Consider the following 21,278-nt stretch of genomic DNA (forward strand, 5'->3'; position numbering starts at 1 on the left):
CTACCAGAATGGTATCATACCCATTAGATAGAGGCAGCTGCTCGATAAGATCTATAGTCAGGTGTGTCCATGCCTGTTGAGGAACTGGAAGTGGTTGCAGTAGTCCTGGATAAGGGACATTTTCATGCTTATTCCTCTGACAAGTATCACAAGCCTGAACAAACTGTACAACATCCCTTTTTATGCCTGGCCAGTAGAATATAGATTGTATCCTTTGTAGACAGGCTCTTTGACCAGAGTGACCCCCAACAGCTGAATCGTGTAGAGCCTTGATCAAGCTGTGCCTGATTCCATTAGCTGCTCCCACATATAGTTTTCCCTTGAATTTGAGCAATCCTTTCTCCAGCTGGTACCCTGAACAAGCATTAGGGTCTAACAACAATTGAGACATGATATCCAAAGCTACAATGTCACCATCATAACTCCCCACTAGCTCCTTCACCCAAACTGGTTGCACAGCTGAGAGCACACAGAGGTGCTTTCCTTTGTCTGGCTCCTCGTTTCCTCCATCCAACCTCCTTCTAGACAGGGCGTCAGCTACCCCATTTTCAGTCCCCTTTTTATACTGAATCTCATAGTCCAGGCCAAGTAACTTGGTAAGCCACTTGTGCTGTAAATGATGGGTAAGTCTTTGCTCCAACAGATACTTATTCCTAAGTTCTGAGGAGAGAGGGCTTTGCTAATGAAAGCTATGGGGTGGCCCTGCTGCATTAACACTGCCCCAATGCCCACACCACAAGCATCAGTTTCTATCATAAAAGGAAGCTCAAAATTTGGCATTTTGAGAACTGGTGCAGTAGTCATGGCCCTTTTGAGATCTTCAAATGCTAACTGAGCATTGTGACTCCATACAAAGCCTTCCTTTTTCAGCAACTGAGTTAATGGTTTACAGATGATCCCATATCCCTTAATAAACCTTCTATAGTATCCAATTAACCCCAAGAATCCTCGCAAGTCCTTAACTGTGCCAGGAGTAGGCCATGATTGGATACATTCCACCTTGCTCATGTCCATACTCACTCTTTTCTTAGAAATAATGTGTCACAAATACTCCACTGAAGTTTGAGCAAAAGAATATTTAGACTTTTTGCAATACAGCTGGTTGTCAGCTAAGATGCTCAACACAATCTTCAAATGCTGTGCGTGTGCTTCCAGTGTAGGACTATAAACCAGAATGTCATCAAAGAAAATCAATATGAACTTCCTCATATAAGGTTGAAATATTCTGTTCATCAAAGATTGGAAAGTGGCTGGTGCATTAGTGAGGCCAAATGGCATCACCAAAAATTCAAAATGGCCATGGTGTGTCTGGAAAGCAGTCTTAGGTATGTCTGCTGTCTTGACTCTCAGCTGATGATATCGAGCTCTGAGGTCTAGTTTAGACATATACTTAATCCCATGTAGTTCATTCAACAGCTCATCAATGTTTGGGATAGGGAACCTGTCCTTGACAGTAAGTTCATTTAGCTTCCTATAATCCACACATAGCCTCCACGTATTGTCTTTTTTCTTAACCAACAGCACAAGAGAAGCAAAAGGACTACAACTGTGCTTAACAATCCCATTTGTAAGCATTTCAACCACCTGTTTTTCAATCTCAGATTTATGTGCGTGGGGGTACCTGTAAGGTTTAAGTTTAAATGGCTTTGCTCTTGGCTTCAAGGTAATTTGATGATCTAATTCCCTCTCAGGAGGCAGTCCTTGAGGGGTTTCAAACACCTGAGAGTACTGTTGCAAGACTGAGGCCACTTGTTTTGGAATATCCTCCTCTTGATTGCCCTGGGGGTCCACCTGTAGAGAGGCACAGCTCCTTTGCTTTTCTTGTATAAATGTTCTAAGATCTTTACCTCTTACTAGTTTCATCACAGGTTGGTTAATGAAGCCTTGGAGATGTAATAAGTCACCCCTGCTACTAAGAGCAATACTGAGTGCATGGAAATCAAAAGTGATGGGACTGAATTGACACATCCAGTCAACTCCTAAGATGATATCGCAGTTCCCTAACTCCATTATCTTCAGATCGAATTGGAACTGATAGTCCTGTATTAACCATCTAACACCTGGACAAATTGTGCCACTAGTGATGTCAGTGCCATCTGCCAAAGTTACAGTAAAAGGTCTGACTGTTTGATAAAGGAGCTGAAGAGACTTAACCAATTGATAGTGTATGAAGCTGTCAGAACTACCAGTGTCCACCAGGATCTTGACAGGTATTCCACCTAAGTTGCCTAGTAGCAAAATGGATTTCCTCTGTATTGCTGCTGCTAGAGCATTCAGTGACACTTCAGCCAATTCTCCTACCCTCCCAGTCAGCTCATCTTGTTCTCCTTCCGCATCTTCGAATTCAGCTTCATCCTCTTCCTCTATACCTACACAGTTCAATCCCCCAGACTTACACTGGTGACCAACTCCAAATTTATCCCCACATCTATAACATAGGCCATGCTTACGCCTATACTGCATTTCCTCAGCCAAAATCCTACTCACTTCTCTGGATCTAGTGTCAACCTTCCTATTAGTAGGATCAATAGCAGGAAGTTTATAGGAGCTGGAATTGTTTTGGCTATTACTGTGATTTCTAAACATCCCATACTTAGGTTCAACCGCAGTCCTTCCTGAGGTCTTAGGTTGCTTGGACATGGTTTCCAGTGAGCATTCCTGCAATTCAGCAACCTCAAACGCTTTGGATAGAGTCTGTGGTTTGAACATTTTGACCATTGGTTTAATCTCATTCTTTAAACCACTAATGAAACTGGATATAAAATAACCTTCATCCAGCCTAGGATTTCTGATCAACATGAGCGTTTTCAATTCCTCAAACTTCTCCTCATACTCTTTTACTGTCCCTTTTTGTTGTAATTTGTTGAATTCCTCAACCACATCACGTGACCACTTCCCTGCAAACCTTTCATACAACAGCTCGCAAAATTCAGACCAATTCAACCTAGGTTTTTCCAGTCTAACTCCCTGGAACCAATTATCAGCTCTCCCTTCTAAAAACATTTCTACCATATCTACCCTTTGATTTTCAGGTATTTGATAATTCAAAAAGTATTTATGGCATTTCCTCAACCATTCTCTAGGATTACCAGATGCGAACATAGGCATTTCAAGTCTTGGCAAGCTGGGAGTAAAAATCTTAGCTGTAACCTCCGGTTGAGCTCCATGCACCTCTGTGGACGTCATGAGCTTAAAATGCGGTGGAGGAGTCGGTAGGAGTGGTTCCGATGAGCCTGCCTCTGTCTCCGGCATACTTTTTTCTTTCATCATCACCTTCAGTAGCGCATTGAGTTTCATTTCCATCTTACTGAACCTCTAGTCCAGGTTGCCTACCATCGCCTCTACCTTCGCGTTGTTCTGCCCAAGCTCCTCCTGAAGTTTCTGCTGCAAGCTATTCTGGCAGGAGGTCTGAACTGCGGCCATGGTCTCCATTACCTCCTGAAGTCGAGTTTCTTGTTTCTTGAGCTGTTCCTCCAGAGAACGATACCTGGTGTTTTCAGCCATGGGTAGTGCCTCCAGCAGCCAAGGATCGGCTGCTTTGATACCAATTGTCAGGCAAGAGCTCCTGAGCCAAGTTCGGTCAGTAGCAGATTTGGGAAAAGAATTTGGGGAGAAGAGAGAATTGAGTGAAAAGAGAGAGAAGGCAAGAGAGATTAACCGAGAAGAGAGAGAAAGTGATTCTGGTATTAAGCTTATGATGATCCCATAACAGCAAATGAATGGGATCTTATACAATTCTGTTGTCTATTGCAACTAATTCTAACTAACTGAATTAATCTAACTACGTCGTTTAAGACGTTATGCAATACAATCACCAAACGCACAGCACTCCTCACCAAACGACATCCCTTAGACGTTGGGGCCTGACAATTTCATAGCGAGCATTAGGCACGCACCCTGGATGCTACTGAATACTAGTAAAACCAAAATGGGAGGAGGGGCGGGGAAAAAGAAACTGATTTCGGAGCCATCAAAAGAGCAATGACGTATTCTGATCTGAATCGCAACTTCCAGAACAACGTAGTAGCCGGACCATCATTTCACAACCAACCCATATGTTTTACAACAGAAACATTCATTTTGCACTTCCCAGCGACAGCGTACTGAAAGTTAGAAAAAAAAATACCAGTACAAAATGCGTTCCATTGTCAGGCCATGAGACGGAGCAATAGTGCTCTCGTGCAACCTGATTCGAACGAGAAAATCTCAATGAACCTTGAGAGGACAGATATGGATGGCCTGGTATAATCAGCCTCTAAACCAGATCAGCAGCCTTTGAGGAGCAATTTTCTTTATACATCAAAATATATATTTTGGCCTCTCAGTTGGATTCATATCAGCGATCACAGGCCTCGAGGGAAGGGAAATTACACAAATAACACGACCATTCATCATATCACCGGGTACACTTTGCTATGGATTCAGATTCTGTTCTGAAGTCTTTGCCACCTTCACTTGTATAAGTTTGTCTAAGATGGGCTGATCCAAAGGAACAGGATCAAGACAACGTTCTGCAGCAGCAACCACCACCTGTAAATCAAAGCAAAGGCCAACCCGGTGATTTCTGTTGCAAAATTCTATCTCATTCGAAAAGCAGCCATACACTACCATGACTTAAAAGCACTTTCTTACCTCATCAAGTAGGAAATCAGTAGCAGCCTCGTCTTCAGAAGTATCCTTAAGAGTAGTTCTGAGAAATTCAATGTCCAACTGAATTTGCTGAAATCCCCTCCGATTGAATGTTTGGAGGCGAACAAACTCTTGCAAACTCTTCAAGCAAAGTTTTAAAATTGTAGTTACAACTGATTCCTGCAATATGATATCAATATTATCACAGCTTTATTTGGGAATAATGTAAATTACCCAGCAACAAGCACTCCTACCAAACCTGTGTGAATTCAATTTTCGTAAATATCTCCACTTTTTGTTTAAACAATTTTGCTAGATGGGTTTCCAGTAGCTGGCTCCTGGCCCTTTGGGTATTTGACCGGTTCATTCTGTCATCTCTCAAAGGATTGCTGCGAGAAGAAGTGGTGCTCCCGTTACTGTCTGTACGATGATGTTTACGGCTAAGTTCTGGAGGTAAAATCTGCTTTACTTCGCCTCTTATGGCTTCGAACTAAAAGCAAGATTAATGAAGAAAGTAAGTTCCTTGGTTATCAAAATGTCAACGAAAGAATGAGATGAAGAAAGTTAACTTTCTCAGACTTGAACTTTTGTGCGACACACACACACACGCACACGCACTCTGACAGCTCCAACATCTTATATTCTCATTTCTCCCTCATAAAAAATATGCACATTGCAAGAGGTCAGAAATTGATCACAGCTTAAGAAAACATTTATATGATACGAATCAGAGTTTACAACAGAAAGATCATGTTAGAAAATGAAAGAAATTACCTCTTGAAGCAGCAGATCAACAAACATATGAACCTCTCTTGGCTCCTTGTGCTATAGGAGAAGCTCAAAATATCAGCCAAACTTATGAAGGGTATAGATTTTGAACTATTCACTGCAAAAATTTTACAGAATTAACTAACCTTAACCCAGTTTGGTGTTGTAAACCTCTTTCGCAACAGAACTGATATCTTTTGAGTTCTTAATCTTACATACTGAAAGAAAAAAATAAAGTACTCAATGGCTACTTTTTACATCAGATTCAGAAATTTATATTTACTTCAAGCAAGGATTCCACTTTCATCTTCCATTCTCTTAGGCAAGATATGACCTCAAAGGATCTGATTGTGTCCAGAATCTAGTGAGCTAGGGTAATAGTCCTCCAAAATTCACTACACAAATGTGAAAAGTAGAGATTTTGCATGTAGAAACTGAAGTTTTGAATGAGAACAAGAAATTTGGCTTCTTTGAAATAATAATATGAGATAGATTTTGAGTCTCGAATCTAGCGAGCTAGGCTAATAGCCCTCCAAATTTCACTACACAAACATAAAAATTTTGCACATAGAAAGTGAAAGTTTTTGAGCAAGAACAAAAAATTCAGCTTCTTTTAAATAATAATCTAAGACATTTTCCTTGAATTATTGAAATTCAATTAACCTATGCAGTAATAATCATGAAATTACTGATGTTGCTCAGGCTGACATGATATTCTTGCTACCATCAAGTCCAATAGTCAAACATGGTTGTGAGCAGAAATTAGAAAAGAACCTTAAGGAAGATCCCTAGAGCATAATCTCATATGCAAAAGGAAATAGAGGGGTAGGGAAATTAGAAAACCAAGAAAGTGAAACATCAGATACAAGCAGTGCAAAAGATGATCCAAAAATCCATACATGGTCCAAGCACTTCTCCCCAGCTGCCCGGAAGGTGCGACAAATCACTGCAGGGATGAAAGCAGGGCCATACTCATAACCCCGAGCACCACCAGAAGAAAAGGAAGAAGCTATTTCCTGACACCGTTAAAGATAGGATTTTTTAGAAAGTCTTCAGAATCTAATGGACATGACATATGCTCTAGTAGAATGCAGAAACAAACACAATAAAAACACAGAACAGAAAGTGACCTCGGTAATTCTTGGGATAGCACTTTGCTCAATGAAAAGAGATAGTTGAGCGAGCAGAAGAACAAGCCCAGGAAGGACCTTTTCTCCTTGCACTCCCTGTGTCAAACTTAGATCTTGACTACCTGAGTTACTCTTGCCTGAAAGAAAGAGGAATCGCTCATTGAGTTTTCTGAAGAATTCTTGAAATCCTTCTTGTACCCAGTCAATAGTTAAGTCTCTCAACTTCAATGATAGTTCAAGTTTTTCATCAAGAAGCTGACGGAAATCCTGAAATATGAAATCCATGGGAAAGACTGAGAACTAATCAAGAAGAACGTAACAGGTAATCTTCCGTTCAATGGAATCAGTAACATGCATTGCAGAATAAACAACGAAGCCTCCTTTGCCACCCAAAAAAGAGAAAAATGTCAAGAATTATGGAAATACCAACTTATGGGACCTGTTAAGCAACAACAATTGGTCACTGCCTACACAGTGTAGGACATCAATAGACTTCAAGATGTGGCTTTACAATATTGCAAGCATATTCATTACAATAAGCAATTCATTTAACACAAATCAACTAAGCATCAATACAAAATAAGTTTGTCTTCCTACACATGACAAAAGTTGTTCCTCGTGATGCATAAATCCCTAAACTTGTTAAACTTAATGAGTTTGAATCAATGTAATCTGGGTAGGAACACATTACCAGCATATGGCATTCATAAAATAGTGAAATGTATTTTATACAGAGAGAATCCACATTGTAGCTTTTTCTGTACTCATAATTGGCAATTGATGGCAGGATTTGTGGTTGTTCAAGCTAGCAGGTGAAGGTATATTTACTCAAAAAATGGAACAACAAAACCTACTCCTCACCCCTACCTGCAACACACACACACAAGCGCAAAGGGGGAAAACAAAGAGAAACAGAGTTTTACAATGAAGTATAGCAGCACAGGCATTCATGAAAACAACCTTGATCATTACCCGCCATCCTCGAAACAACCTTGTTATTGATGTCCTACAACACTCTGTAGGCAGTGACATCAAGAGACTTCAACCTTGTTACACAGTGTAGGGGCAAGCAGAAAATGTAGATAATCAGAGCATAGGCATTCTAGAAGACAACCTTGTTCATTACCCCTCATCCTTGCTCCTCCTATTCCTTTTGATCCCCATATTTTAAAATTTTATTGAGAGACTTTCAAAGGAAAAATGACATGCAATTTCAGAAGTCCTGGCTTTACCGAAAGCCACAAGCTACCAGCTCTTACCAGCAAGACATTCATACAGCCTTGAATTACAGCTTTTTTGCTTGCTTCAAGCACAGACTGCAAAGGGTATTCTTCTTCTACACCCACCTTTTGCCTATCCTGGACTTTCATGATGGTACCTGCCAGTTAAGAAGATGGTAAATCAACTTTTCATCAAATGATCTGTTCCTTTGAAACTTGAATTGCTAATTCATCATATTTAAATGAATAATGTCCTTTAACTTAACCAAACTCTGTTGAGGATTACCCAGAAGGGCCAACACTTGAAACCTATCAAGTTCCTTTAGCAGCAGAAAATGAATGTTTATTATTGAATATTCCAACTCCTTAAATACTTTCTGAACTCAAAACAGCAAGACATGGCTTCTCAAAATTCAGATCTCAAAGTAGAATGCATCCTATTTACTCTAGACACAAAAGCAGAATACTGAAAGACTAAAAAACTAGTTCTCACAATTAAAAATTTTAATTAGTAAGTTAAACTGGTCTGATTCTTTATCCCATAGTGAATCCTTCTCAAAGTTCAGCTAATTTCAACAAATAGTAAACTCAGATAATCAGAATTAAAATCCTCACCAGCTTCCCAAACACTAGAACTCACCTGTAATGCCAAGTAGAAGATGACTAAAAGTACTAGCAACATATTCCTTGACCGCATTTCGAGCAGCCTAAAATATAGAAGGTATATTAATGATGACAAAAAATTGCTAATCTAGAAAGGGGGCATAAAATCCAATTCATTGCAAAGCTAGAAATCATAAATTAGTACCACCAAAGAAAAATCAGAAATGGCAGCTTCTGGTAACACTTCATCCATCAAAAGCACATCAGACCATATAACCCCTGCAAAAAAGATGGGTGAGAAGTAGTGGAGTCAATATAACACTATGATAGCATAATTTACAAAATACAGGTAATATGCACAGATATTAAACATGAACAAGTTTCACAAAAATAAGATAGTGTCATTAAAACTTAAAATGGTATCTTCATATGCTCGAAGAATTTTGTGATCATGCAGAAACGTGCTAATGGTTCCCAGAAAGAAAAAAGTCAAAGACATCAAGTTTCTCTTCTTTCTTCTCCTCTTCTTGATAAAAATGAAATGAAAACACAGAGACAAAGGACTTTAAAGTCCCACTCAATATTAGAAATAGACATATTTAAGACTTAAGAGAGAGAGACATAGAGACACCTACCAGTTGGGATAATTACTCTAATTTATCTCCAATGCAAATGAACCTAATTTATCTCCAATGCAGTTACGCAAATGAACAGAAGGTAATGATGCAATGAATCACAAAGCAAAATAATTACATAACAAAAAAAGAAGAAAATAACTAAACTGAGTAAACAACTAATTCAAGAAAAAATTTCCTAATCAATCTAATGAAGTACAGCTAAAAAAGCTTAGGAGAAGGCAGGAAGAGTTTATTCAGCATAGAAATCAAAGATTAAATTTTCCAGATAAAAGTTAAAAGCCAGCCTCTGCTTCAGGCCAAATCTTCTCTGGTGCCTAAGCGGTTCTATTTTACCGGGGATTACAGAAGTCACGAAGCACAGGTAGGTAAAAGTCAACTTACGAAGCATTTCCAAAAGATCTTCAGATTGAAGTTGCTTCTTAATATGTCGATGGACAGCCTCAAAGTGCCTAGTGGTTAGAGAAAAGTCAGAATAAGTAAAATCTGATAAGAAACATTTGATCAGAAATGAGCAAATACAAGCAGGTAATAAAAAAAAATACTAAAATGGCAAACTTACATATTAACCAAGTCTTGTGCAAGTCGTACGAGTTGCTGCTCTGAATCAGGGAATATAACTCGATAAGCGCGAATAGCTTCCGCAAATTCATGAATAGAGGACTGAAATATGAGAAACTCCGATTTACCAAACATAATTTACGAATGTTAACAAAGGGTACACAAAAATGTGAGATTGTTTTACATATTTCAGAGTAACAAATTGGTCAAGTTACTTGTAGAGTCCTATCCAGAAGAAACTATCTTCCTCTATTCCATTGGTCCCTTTCAGTTGGATGAAGAATCAGCATTTTACTAATTTCAGATTTAAGTGGATCACAACTAACCTTACTATCTATCACTTGGTTTCTAGCACAATTTTACATTGGTTAGCATTCCTTCCCGATACACACAAGCATTGTCTGACATCACCCAATTTGCAATCAAATTGGAGAAACTACAACTTGGATTTTGATTGCTACTGACCTCATGGGCAGCAGAAGAAGCTGGATCAGTAACATTTCCATGATTATTAGGTCCATCAAGTGTAGCTGAAACATGGGCAATTTCCTTAGATTCAAGATGAAGGTCAACAAGAAACTGTTCTAATTTCTCAAACAGTTTCACTTTCAAATTCTCCACCTGTCAAAAAAAGACAAACTATCAAAGATCGTGTAGAAATACACAACCGACATACGCAAGTGACAACTGCCAAAACTTTCTCCTCATTTGTTAATTAACAAAATTCACAATTAGCTTGGGTAATTGTAAAGTTGCTTTTGGGTGCAGAATACCACAGTTTATTCAAGAACTGATGAGTACAAGAGATGGCAAGAGAAGGTTTTCAATGACCATTATTTAATAGCATCAGGTGTAATATCGTGGGAACCATATGAAGAGTTTGTATAGAAACTTAGGCTCTGTATGGGTAAGAGTTTGTTCGCCAAAACTAGTTTGTCAAATACAAGTCTACAGAAACACACCCCAAAAACATCCTAGACACACCTAACAAAAACACCCAAAAATTTTTAAAAAAATCACCACCTTTCTTTCTCCACCACCACCTCCCACCCACTGCCACCCTCTCCCACCCTCCTCCATCATCTTCCAACCCCCCCTTCCTCCTTCCTATTCCCTCCCCTTCTTCACCCTTCTCTCCTCCCCCCACCCTGCATCCCCCGCTCCTTCCCCTCCCCATATCTGGTCACAAGAAGCAAGGGAGCCAGGTGGGGAGAGGGAGGGGGAAGAGGAGGAAGGAAGAGGGAGGGTGGAAATGAGGGAGGAGGGGGGGTGAGAAGGGTAGTTGGCGGGGGTTGGGGAAGGGAGATGACAGCAGGACCACGCACACTGAATCAAGTAGTATACAAAGTCTTGTGCAGCAAAGACATTAAACGAGACATCATATATGGTTCCAAACTGTGAAATGATTAATAAAACTAAAGGTGACAAAGCTAATGTTAAAAAGCTCTTGTGGCAACGATGGATATGACAATCATATACGAACCGGAAAATTCAACTGCTTAAGAAGCATCACAGCCTCAGCCCTTGCTTGTATAGATTCAGAATCTGAGAATACTTTTCCCTGAAAGTAATAGTAAGTAAGTATATCATTCCACTGTAATTGTTTATTCAGATGCCCCGCTTACAGGCAGGAGTTCACCAAAAAAATCTAAAACCTAATGATGCATTACTTCTATAGCAACTCACAAACTTACCAAGGGAAGGAGATCAAACCATCTGCATAACTCTAAGGTTCATCCATGGATATAAGTGCCTAATTGTATAGACTACAGTCCTAACTACTAATGGTTATTCATATCAGCTGAAATCTTGATAACACCATCCTTTGACTCACCAGATAGCAGAACAAAAGGAGTTACAGATTACAATTTTTATCACTTTTGAGAACCTAAAATGAAAAGATGCCCACAATTCATAAATATGGAGAGAAAATAAAACATCAAAATTCATGTGTGTAAAACTCAGCCTCCCTCAGTATTATAAAATGTAGTGCAATTGCTCCATTGAACTTCAACTAATGTGCTCAAAAATCAAATCCCAAATGCAGCTACAACAAGCCAGTCATCAATTTCAATCAGCATCTAATCAACTTGGAATGTAATCTAAAGCAAATCATGCCTATGATATATCTTGCCACACATCAACCAATAAACATTTCATAAGTTTTTTGGCTACATCATGTATTAGCATTGAAAACAGAGATTTCAATTAACTCACTCTTCAGACTTCTCAGACATGTACAGGTTTGACCAAAAAAAGATAATGTACCTGCAGGTTTTTGGTAATAATGCCCACTGCTTCTTCTGATGCTCGCTTACAGTCCTGGAATGATGAATCCCCGTAGGCCTTGAAATACAAAGGCAAGGAGAGAGTGTGAGACTCGTCAAGTAGAGATCTTGAACTGGCATTCCTTCACAATCATGAGTCCACAAACTAGCATATGATTAACTAAGGTTCTTAAAAAGCAATTACCTTGAATATCGGCATGGCTCCTATGTAGAACCTCACTGCATCAGCATAAGCTTCTGATCTGATACATTTCCCAAGTCTAGTCGGTAGGTCATAAATGAACTGTACTTTCCAAAGAAAATGAATTGGATTCATAATGGTCAAAATGTGGACTTATGTAATGCATGGGAAAAACAATCACTGCTCCAAAAAAAAAAATTGACTAGATGAGGAATGATTTACACATCTTCTCAACCATTTGTCAGGTCTTGCATTAAAACCAGACCTTAAAATCAAGTAGTGCATGATACCAAAGTAAAATACTAAAAAGTCACACGAGTCTGATTAGGGAACACTAGAGGTGCAGAAATTGAAATTTTCCAAAAATATTTTGATACCTGAACTTTTCGGAGAAGATTACGAGTGCGGTGCAATTTTTCAATATGCTCTCTCTTTTCAAAGAGAGAAGTATTGACCCCATCACTTCTAGATTGCACAGAAATTATCTGTAAAAGCTCTAATTAGTTATTTCTTCTCATGTTTCATAAGCTGAGTAGGCCCAATAAAGGAAATATAGCACATGCAGCACCTTGTCAAGAAGCTGTTCCATGTTGGCCTCCATACCAACAATATTGTTATTCATTCTGCAAATTAATAGACACCCATAAGTTCTTGAACAATGGCACAAAGAAACTATCTCTGCTAAAACACATAACAGGAATCAACAACCAAAATTTCGATTTTGAATTGGGAACATGAAACTACAGGAGTTCATCAAACTCATCTAAAAATCATTGACCAGAGGTTTCTACCTTTTAATTGTATCTGTTGCACTAATAAACTTGTTGTAATTTTCATACACTAACATTTGCAAGTCAGTGTCGAGATTTTTTATCTCAGCAGCCATTTCAACATGCTTCTGAAGCAAGCCCTCCAAATTTGACTTTTGAATCTACAGTCAATATGAGAAAACTACTAAGTCAAGTGATCATATAAAATACCAGAGGAATAGCTTTGAGAATTATTTGTTGCTGCAATCCATTTATTTAAAAGCTACATTACTAAGATGTCTACCTTTAAAACGCTTTCCTGCAAACATCAGATAATGCCAAAAGCTAATATGAAAAGGGCAAACCAGAACCAAAATATAACTAGCCAGCACATTGCTATACACAAAATTAATACCAAAGCATTTAGCAACTCTTCTGCAAGATAGAACAAACATTCCTTCTTGGCATCTCAATGCAACCTTCCAGCGAACCCAAGGTAGCAAACATCAGAATGACAAATGTAGTAAGCCAAACAAAAAAGTTCAAGAGTTCAACGCCAAGTGACCTTAACCACTGAAGAACCAGTTCAACTTTACGAGGCCCAGTTTCAGCAGATGTAAACCGCTAATATTGAAATGAAGACAGGTAAATTTTCAGCGCCAGTGAAGGACACACACATAGGTTAATTCACTTGACGGAGCACCAATGGTATAAAACTCTCATCCACCCACTCTCAGACAGTCAACTATGATGAGGAGCTGCACTGTCCTCCAAAGGATTAGAACATAGTTTGAAATAATTTCAGTGCTGGCTAGCATTTTATAATCATTTTGGTGGTTACTTTCTTTTTTAAGTTTTTCGCTTCCATCTCAATGTCATTTGATTCAGATGTTTGCCTTGAACATAGCAATTATATCAAAACTTTACAGCTCTCTGATTGTCTATATCGTTAGCAATCATATAGCGTATCAAAAATTTTCAGCTGTACTGCTTACCATGCATCATAAACAGGAGAGAGTTTTATCTTATCGCAAAAGCGAGCAAAATCAAAATCTCAAATAATCAGTGATCCGAGGGGAATTGAAAATGGAAAGAGAAGTAAGATAGAGGCATACCAGAAGATTCATGTACTGATCGGCGTCGAAGGAAGGGGTATTAATGGTGTCCAGCGTGGCAAACCTTGAGGAAGTGTTGTTGACAGGCATCGAAGCCGAAGAAGGATCTGGAGAGTAGAAACTCGATAACAGATCTCTCATTCTCTTCGCCTTGTCGTCCAAAGGCACGTCGTCCGACCCCATTTTTTGCACCTGTTTTTATTTTAATCTTCTTCCTCTATCTCTTCATTTGTCTTTTTTAATCTACAGATCGATTCGTCGTGCTCGCAACAGCTGCATAAATTCGACGCCGGAAGTTCTTCTCCGGGGAGAGACGGTGCTGGGGGTTAGGCCGGAGTGAGATTTTTATGTAGTACGAAGCGAAAATTGTCAGCGAGCTGTCTTATTCCAACAACTTCCCCAATACGACGTAGTCCGACTTGAATTCATACTAGTATTAACACACGGTTAACTGGTTAAGTAGAGTAGAGGTAAAATAGAGCGATTGCTTGAAAATCAACAACAGGCGCTGGTGGTAAGGGTACGGCCTAAACTCTAAAGGCACCGTTATTTCCCCCCCCCCCCCCCCCCCCACCCAAAAAAAAAAAAAAAGATAGTAATCAAAGGCGCCATTTGGATTGAGGGAATGAAAGGAATAGGGAGGGCTCTGGTGAGTGAAACGGAAGGAAAGAATAATAGATGAGGGCAGATTGTATCCATTTTTTGTTTGAATTAAACTCTAAAGAAAAATAAAGCAAACATTAAAATATTATTAGAATTAGGAAGTGAAATGAAATTATCACGTGTTGATTACATTTTTATTCATAATAATTAAAAAACGCATAAGTTTTTTAGAGAATTTTTTGTTTTAATATCACTGTGTGGTACATTTTTTATATTTCATTTTTTGTGCGTGTATTAGAAGAGTAAAATGGTCCCAATAACGTACTTGAAAAGAAAAATTAATATGCACAATTATCTACACAAACTTAAATATAATCAAACTATTACATTATTCATCCCACTACTCACAACACCAAGCTATACAAACTTTTCCAATCTTACCATTCTAGACGCTTTACCATTTTTACGAATTTGCACTATTTTCTTTGTAGCTGTCTATCTAAGAAAGGGGAATAATTTCTAAATTTTGTTTGGATAGTGTATTATTTGAAATATTATTTGGAATAATTACTGTAGCACTTTTTGTGATATGATGTATGTGAGATAAAAAGGTGATTGAAAATATAAAAAGGTAGGTTGGGAAATGTGTTTGTGATGCAAGCGAAATATCATTTGGAATAATTTTGATATCCAAACACTCATATTTGGAATAACTCGAGGCATGGTGTAATGTTAACATTTTTTGTCATCCTGTGTAATCTCATTTTTACGCTTCATAATTTATTATAGGGATAATATAAGTAAAAACTCATAGTGAAAGCAATATTTCAAAGAATAATATGGGAAAGCGGTTGAATGGTAACCCCGACTTTTGTTCACGTGTATTTACTTTATTATTAAATTTTCATATCGTGAATGATTGATTTTTTTTTTTTTTTTTAAGGAAACTGTGAACAATTGAGTTGACACTGTGAACAGGATCAAGTTAATTTTCATATCAATCATTAACTATCATGAAAATTCTTGGAATAATTTAGAAACCTTTGCTCGAGGCTTTTGACAGTTGAAGTAGCTTCCCAGGGGTTTAAATATACCACAAAAAATCCATTTCAGAAGTATATACTGGGAACAATTGGGAATTTAAGTACAAAAAATCTAATTATGTTGCCCCTGTTGGATCTATTGAACAAATTAGATGAATAAAAGAAGTCAATTATCATCATTACTTACATGATAAAACTTTCATGAAGTTATTTGTCGGAAACTAAAACGAGATGTTTTGAAGACATCCTATTTTGGTGTTTGGATTTTTTTTAAATTTTAAAATTAATTAATTTGTGAAGATACTTATTTTAACAAATACGTCTCTATTGTTTGGTCAACTCTTTGTAATTTTGAACAAGAAGCCCATACAGTGGAACTGGGACTGGAAGACAATAATGTACTAGATAAAATGGGATTACAACTTTTGGATATAAAAAAAAAAAAAAAAAAGTCAGTGGGAAAGGGTTTCTTCATCATCATCTTCTTTTCCTTTTTTCCATTTTGAGCTCTTTTTTTTAACTTAATATTTGTAAGGTTTGTGAAAACTGTTATGATCTCTTTTTTCATAACAAAAAGAAAGTAAGTGTAATTTTGTAAATTTCAGTGGAAATAGCCACGACTGTTAAAAAATTATCTCAAAATTCTTTTCTGGACGGCATGGTAGCGTGAACTACTGAAGCGTGTCACATAAAACAGCGGCGTTCATTTATGTGGGGCCCACAGTCAGCGACGCGTGGGGCAAGGATTAGGTAGCACTGTCTAAAATGGTTCACGGTCATTATTTGGGCAATGTAAGAATTAGAACGGATCTTGTATATCAGTTTTAATATCGCGTGTGAGGCTCATTTTCACAAAATTGTCTTCTATATTTACAATATGAACAAATGAGACTACATGTCGTAGAATTGAACAAGACCTGCCCAAATAGTTTTTTTTTTTATAACCTTTTGCACCTTGGGTTCGGACAGGACATGATTCATATCAGAATTCATTTACTGGCAAAAGTTCTTAGATGCATTTGATAAAAGTGAAATTTAAATTTGAATTCATTAAATTATTAAATATTAAATTAAATACATTTGAGTATATATTATATTTAGTGATAAGTGAATAATTTATCACTTATTTTTTAAAATGAAGTTTACCTAAAAAATTTAGTATCATTTAATTAATTTAAAATTTTATTTTTAATTATCAAATACATTCGAATATATTAACATATATGAATTTGTTAAATATAAATATTGAATTAGATTATCAAAAAGTGTGTTTTAGTACCTAGCAGGCTAGAAGTCGTTGCCGAGTTTCCACAAGAGCGAATTCCCTTACGGACCACGGGCAGGAACGATTGCACTTTCCTTTACTGCAACTGAAAATTATGTACATTTTGCATACAGCGTAACTTTGTTTGCACATAGTGTAATTTACTTTCAATAACTTGTAACTTTAGAACAAAATTTTATAAATCCCACACATATTATTAAAATCGAGATACAATATAAAATTTGAATCGTATAATTTTTTTTGGCCAAATCTTAATCGTGAACTGTCCGGTGTCTGATACCGTCTCTGCACCGTATCCTTACCTTACAGGCTAGAGCTATTAGCATCTAGAAGGCTTCAGAGTTTCCACATGGGCCCTAATTTTTTAGGTGGTCTTTCAAAGCAAGCTGTCTAGTTCACGATTAAGTTTTTTTTTTTAATTATTTTCCTCCTCACATTGATTGTCAAAACGCGTCCCAAGATGCGAGCATCAATTTACGTGGATTTACTTTCCAATTTGGTATTTTTTGTTTCCTTAAAAACGGTCAGCGAATTCAGCCAGCATCGTAACTAGAGGATTGACTGCACCTTTTCCTAAAGCATGCACACCTTTCCGGTTTTCGACATCGTCAAACACCATCAATTTATTTCAAACTTGTTTTAAGATTAGTATGAAAAGGCGAGGATAGGAGGAAATATGACAAATCATAAAAGGAACCCAAATTAATACAAAAATTATAACACGAACATAGTAAACCAAAAAAAAAAAGAGAGAGAGAGAGAAATAGTTCATAAGAAAAATTTAAGATATCAATCACCCAATGTCACCTATTATTTAACAATTTCGTATTGCTAACAAAACAATAAGTATTGAATTTAACTGGATTTGGTTAATTATGTATCACAGATACGGAATTTGGTAAGTTGATAGAAATCGGCAAGGCCTTGTTTGGATAACAATTTTTCAAAGGAAAATTATTACTTTTTGATAAATATATTTTTCAATCATATTTTTATCTCATATATATTAAATTGTTGCAATAATTTTTTTACAAAAAATCTAAAAAAATACAACCCAAACAAGACCTTTTTCTGACCGAAGAAGATTTTGTTGGGTAATTGGTCCTTCCAACATTTACCTAAAACGATGGGCCAAACAAAAAAAAAACTCTTAAAAGATGACCGATGGGCATCAATTGCTTTGCTGTCGTTATATTGCAGCAGGCACCTACGGCTACGAGACCCCACTCGGTCGAATTATTTTAGAATATTCCAAATTTTCTATTATTAAATCCCTTAATCTTAGACGCTGAAGCCACCATGTTCTCCTATAAATACCCCATCCCCACGATCTTGTCGACCTTCTTCGCTCCCGTCGCCTCGTTTGCGCACAGGTTAGTTGTTTTCCCTTTTCATTTCCCTTTCCCTTTCCCTTAGTTTCTTTACTGTTTATTGCTGTTTTCTTTTTTTTTTTCTTTATTTGTTTCGTTTCAGATAGTTTATTTTCTGTTTTTTGTTTTTATTCATCTAGTATAGATTTCATTTATATTATCTTTTTTTTTTAATGTTTTTGGAATAATCTATGTCGTTGGCTTCTGATTACAGCATTCCTAGATTTGCTGGTTTGTTTGCTTATTGATTGATTCAGAAATCAGAACAGTTGTTTAATTGCATGATTACTTTCTTTTTTTGCAGATCTACTCTATTGCTGTCTCACCCCACCCCAAAAAAATTTGTTTCAAATTTAACAAAATTAAATATTAATAAGTTTTGCGAATTAAGGAATTTCGAAGAACCGATCATGTTTCTACGTTTTCCTCTTCCTCAGAAAATTTCATGACACACACTGTCCTCATGCGCCGGATTCGCCTTCTTCACTCATTTTCAGTAGTTTTTCTCTACTGGTTTTACGTGTTTTCATGAACTAACCCTCAAATTGATTTTCATCGGGCAAAAATTTTGTAACTATTAGTCATCAGGTTCGCAATTGGTCTAAACTTTAGCAAAAAATTCGCTCCAAACGCTCACTTAACTTTCAATTAAATACATCGAAAAAAGATGGCACCAGACAAATCATTTATGAATTTCGGGTCAAAGGGGGATCCATGTAATGCTAAGTGTGATTTGAAGAAGATGAAGAGAAAGGAATCCAATCGCTTATCTGCTCAGAGGTCTCGAAATAAGAAGCACCAGCAGCTTGAAGAGCTTCTCCGTCAAGTGAATCTCTTAAAGGAAGAAAATCAATCATACTCGGACAGAATCAATGGCACCAATCAAATGTATCAAAACATGGCTTCTCAAAATAAGGTTTTGAGGGCTCAGTTTGATGAATTGTCTGATCGTTTGCGTTCCATGAATGATGTGATTCACATTGCATCTGAAGTCAATGGTGTGGCGATTGATACTCAAGAAATTCCAGATACCTCACATAAACCATGGCAGCTCCCCTTTCCGGCTCAGCCGATGTTGCAGGACCCATTTCTGCCTCAACCATTGCAGCAGGATTCCTTTCTACCTCAACCACTACCACTGTTGCAAGACCCATGGCATCTCTCCTGTGTGAATCAGCCAATTGCTGCCTCTGCTGATTACTTCCTCGACTGAAATAAATCTTGGGTTAAGCACTTGTTACTTCTTAGTTGAGTCAATGTCTGGTCGTCAGTTTCTAGTTGATTGTAATATTTTTGAAGTTGTTTGATATGCTTATTTCAGCTTTTTAGGGTGTCTGATATGGTAATTGCTAGAGATTGTTTATACACTTTCAAGTATTAGTATGTTGGATTGTTAGCTTGTCCATATTAATTTGAGTAGATGTTGCTTGCAGATCTAATCTAAATTGACATTAGTTGATTGGCTACGGTTAGTCAATAAATTCAAATCTAAATTTTTTTTGGCAAGATATGAAACCCAACTCCAAAAGGGAATCTAACTCAATGAAGTTACTTTTTCTATACACGACTCCTCCTCCTCCTGCAACTTGGGCTGCTAGGCCTGACATTATGAGTTATTGTCACACTGACTTTTAACCTCCAATCGAGCTCGCTCGTTCCTGTATAGTTGTACGCTTGATATTCTTGGTTTCGCTTAAATATTTTGGTTGGTTCTTTTTGGCAACCGCATGATTTTCCTCTCAAAGCAAGCACTGAATGTATCCAAATCCAAACACTCGCACTTTGCAAGAATGATTGAAAAAAAAAAAAAGGAAGAAGAAAGAATAGAAACAAATTAAATCGACAGATTTCTGCAAACAAATCTAAGATCAACAGTATATGGTATAATGCTCGTTTAAACATGATGAAAAGTGATCATCCATCCATCCATCCATTTTAACGACTCTTAACGAACATAATCAAACAGTACAGAGGTTTGAAAATGATTACTTACTACTAAAAATAAAAAAAGATAAAGATAACGGGCCATGGGATTGGGAACTAACAAGCATGACCGAAATCAGTTGTCATAGGTACGGCACTCCTCAGTCTCAGGATTGTCTTTGCAATAGTTCTCCAAGACGTCCGTCTCTTTCTTGCGGTCCCTGGCGTCACTTGCAGCTGCGCTCAGCTCCTCGACTTCATCCCACGCGGCAGCACACTCTCCGCTTTCTGGGTCACCGGCGCATGCTTCCTCAGCATGCTTGACGCTCTCAGCCACCTGGTCCGACAGCCTTTCCGGTGCTGCAGCCAGGGGCCGGACACAGAGTCCCCGGTGCACAAAATGGGTGGTGGTGGAACTCTTGCACGGGTGGTTTAGGCAGGGGAACTTGAGGGTCGAGTGTGATGCCTTGGCCAATATTTGTGGGGTTGAGAGGCTCACACCAGCTATGGCTGCCATGGCTATAATTCTGATACTCTCCCGGCTCTTATTGCTCCAGTCCAGTAGGGGCTGTAAGCTTTGCAATTATTATATAATACCAGATAACGTAAGAAGCCATACGCTCGCTCCTATAATATAGTACTAACAGTAACAGGAGTGTGAAATGAATCCTGAACATACATTTCTTATCACTTGTCTTCCTATCAAGATCTTCCACGTCATTCCACTACCAATTGTTTTTTTTTTTCTTTTGTGGAAATATCTTTTGTTTTATATATATTCGGTTGGCATGAAATATCTGTGCAGTTTATTTTTATTTTTTCCCTTCCTTCCACGTGCAGCTCTTGATGATATTTTCACAGCATTTCATTCTTACGTCTGTCAATATATACATATTCATCTGCGGGTTGGTTTCGCACTGGAGAATCGATTTTGTGCTTTCAATTAGTTGAGGAAAAACCAGAGAGTCATGATGATGATTTTGGATCAAGTTAGGCACAGGTGAACGAATGTACTCAATTCATATGATTGATGGCTAATTTTCCTCCATTCGTAGAAAAAAAAAAGGAAATATCAACCTAGCGTGTGAAATACGCTCAACTTAAAAAGAGGATTCGGCCATTTCCGAACGCGAAATATTCTGCGTTCCCGGGGAAATTGACCTTTTATGTTTTTT

At 37.7% G+C, this 21,278-nt stretch overlaps 3 protein-coding genes and 1 long non-coding RNA gene across 7 annotated transcripts; 1 reads left to right on the forward strand and 3 right to left on the reverse strand.

Annotated features, from left to right (window-relative positions):
* Window positions 1-1,041: 1,041 nt before the first annotated feature.
* On the reverse strand, window positions 1,042-3,303 carry LOC113696455 (uncharacterized). Its single transcript, XM_027215869.2, has one exon. The coding sequence runs from the start codon at window positions 3,301-3,303 to the stop codon at window positions 1,042-1,044; it is 2,262 nt and encodes a 753-aa protein (XP_027071670.2).
* Window positions 3,304-4,008: 705 nt separating this feature from the next.
* LOC113718675 (vacuolar protein sorting-associated protein 51 homolog) lies at window positions 4,009-14,249 on the reverse strand. Of its 4 annotated transcripts, XM_027243565.2 has the most exons (20): window positions 13,880-14,249; window positions 12,807-12,946; window positions 12,584-12,638; window positions 12,393-12,500; window positions 12,019-12,117; window positions 11,815-11,892; window positions 11,030-11,107; window positions 10,012-10,167; window positions 9,548-9,648; window positions 9,370-9,437; window positions 8,556-8,629; window positions 8,388-8,454; window positions 7,787-7,905; window positions 6,528-6,794; window positions 6,297-6,413; window positions 5,544-5,615; window positions 5,404-5,454; window positions 4,889-5,119; window positions 4,633-4,809; window positions 4,009-4,530 (listed from the first exon to the last, which is right to left on the reverse strand). In XM_027243565.2, the coding sequence occupies exons 1-20, from the start codon at window positions 14,060-14,062 to the stop codon at window positions 4,414-4,416; spliced, it is 2,358 nt and encodes a 785-aa protein (XP_027099366.1). In that variant the 5' UTR covers window positions 14,063-14,249; the 3' UTR covers window positions 4,009-4,413. The 4 variants fall into 4 exon arrangements, with proteins under 4 accessions (XP_027099366.1, XP_071921882.1, XP_027099374.1 ...); XM_072065781.1 differs by lacking the exon at window positions 12,807-12,946 and having other exon boundaries at window positions 12,019-12,076; window positions 13,880-14,018; XM_027243573.2 differs by lacking the exon at window positions 12,807-12,946 and having other exon boundaries at window positions 13,880-14,018.
* Window positions 14,250-18,107: 3,858 nt separating this feature from the next.
* Window positions 18,108-19,612, forward strand: LOC113718689 (uncharacterized). The gene is made up of 2 exons (XR_011821358.1): window positions 18,108-18,183; window positions 18,485-19,612. It is a non-coding gene; the product is annotated as an uncharacterized lncRNA (long non-coding RNA).
* A 431-nt stretch (window positions 19,613-20,043) lies between these two features.
* LOC113718697 (calvin cycle protein CP12-2, chloroplastic-like) lies at window positions 20,044-20,713 on the reverse strand. Its single transcript, XM_027243594.2, has one exon. It carries the CDS (start codon window positions 20,618-20,620, stop codon window positions 20,240-20,242), a length of 381 nt encoding a protein of 126 aa, XP_027099395.1. The 5' UTR covers window positions 20,621-20,713; the 3' UTR covers window positions 20,044-20,239.
* Window positions 20,714-21,278: the final 565 nt, after the last annotated feature.

This window comes from Coffea arabica, chromosome 1e (assembly GCF_036785885.1).
Source record: "Coffea arabica cultivar ET-39 chromosome 1e, Coffea Arabica ET-39 HiFi, whole genome shotgun sequence".
NCBI classification, from domain to species: Eukaryota; Viridiplantae; Streptophyta; class Magnoliopsida; order Gentianales; family Rubiaceae; genus Coffea; species Coffea arabica.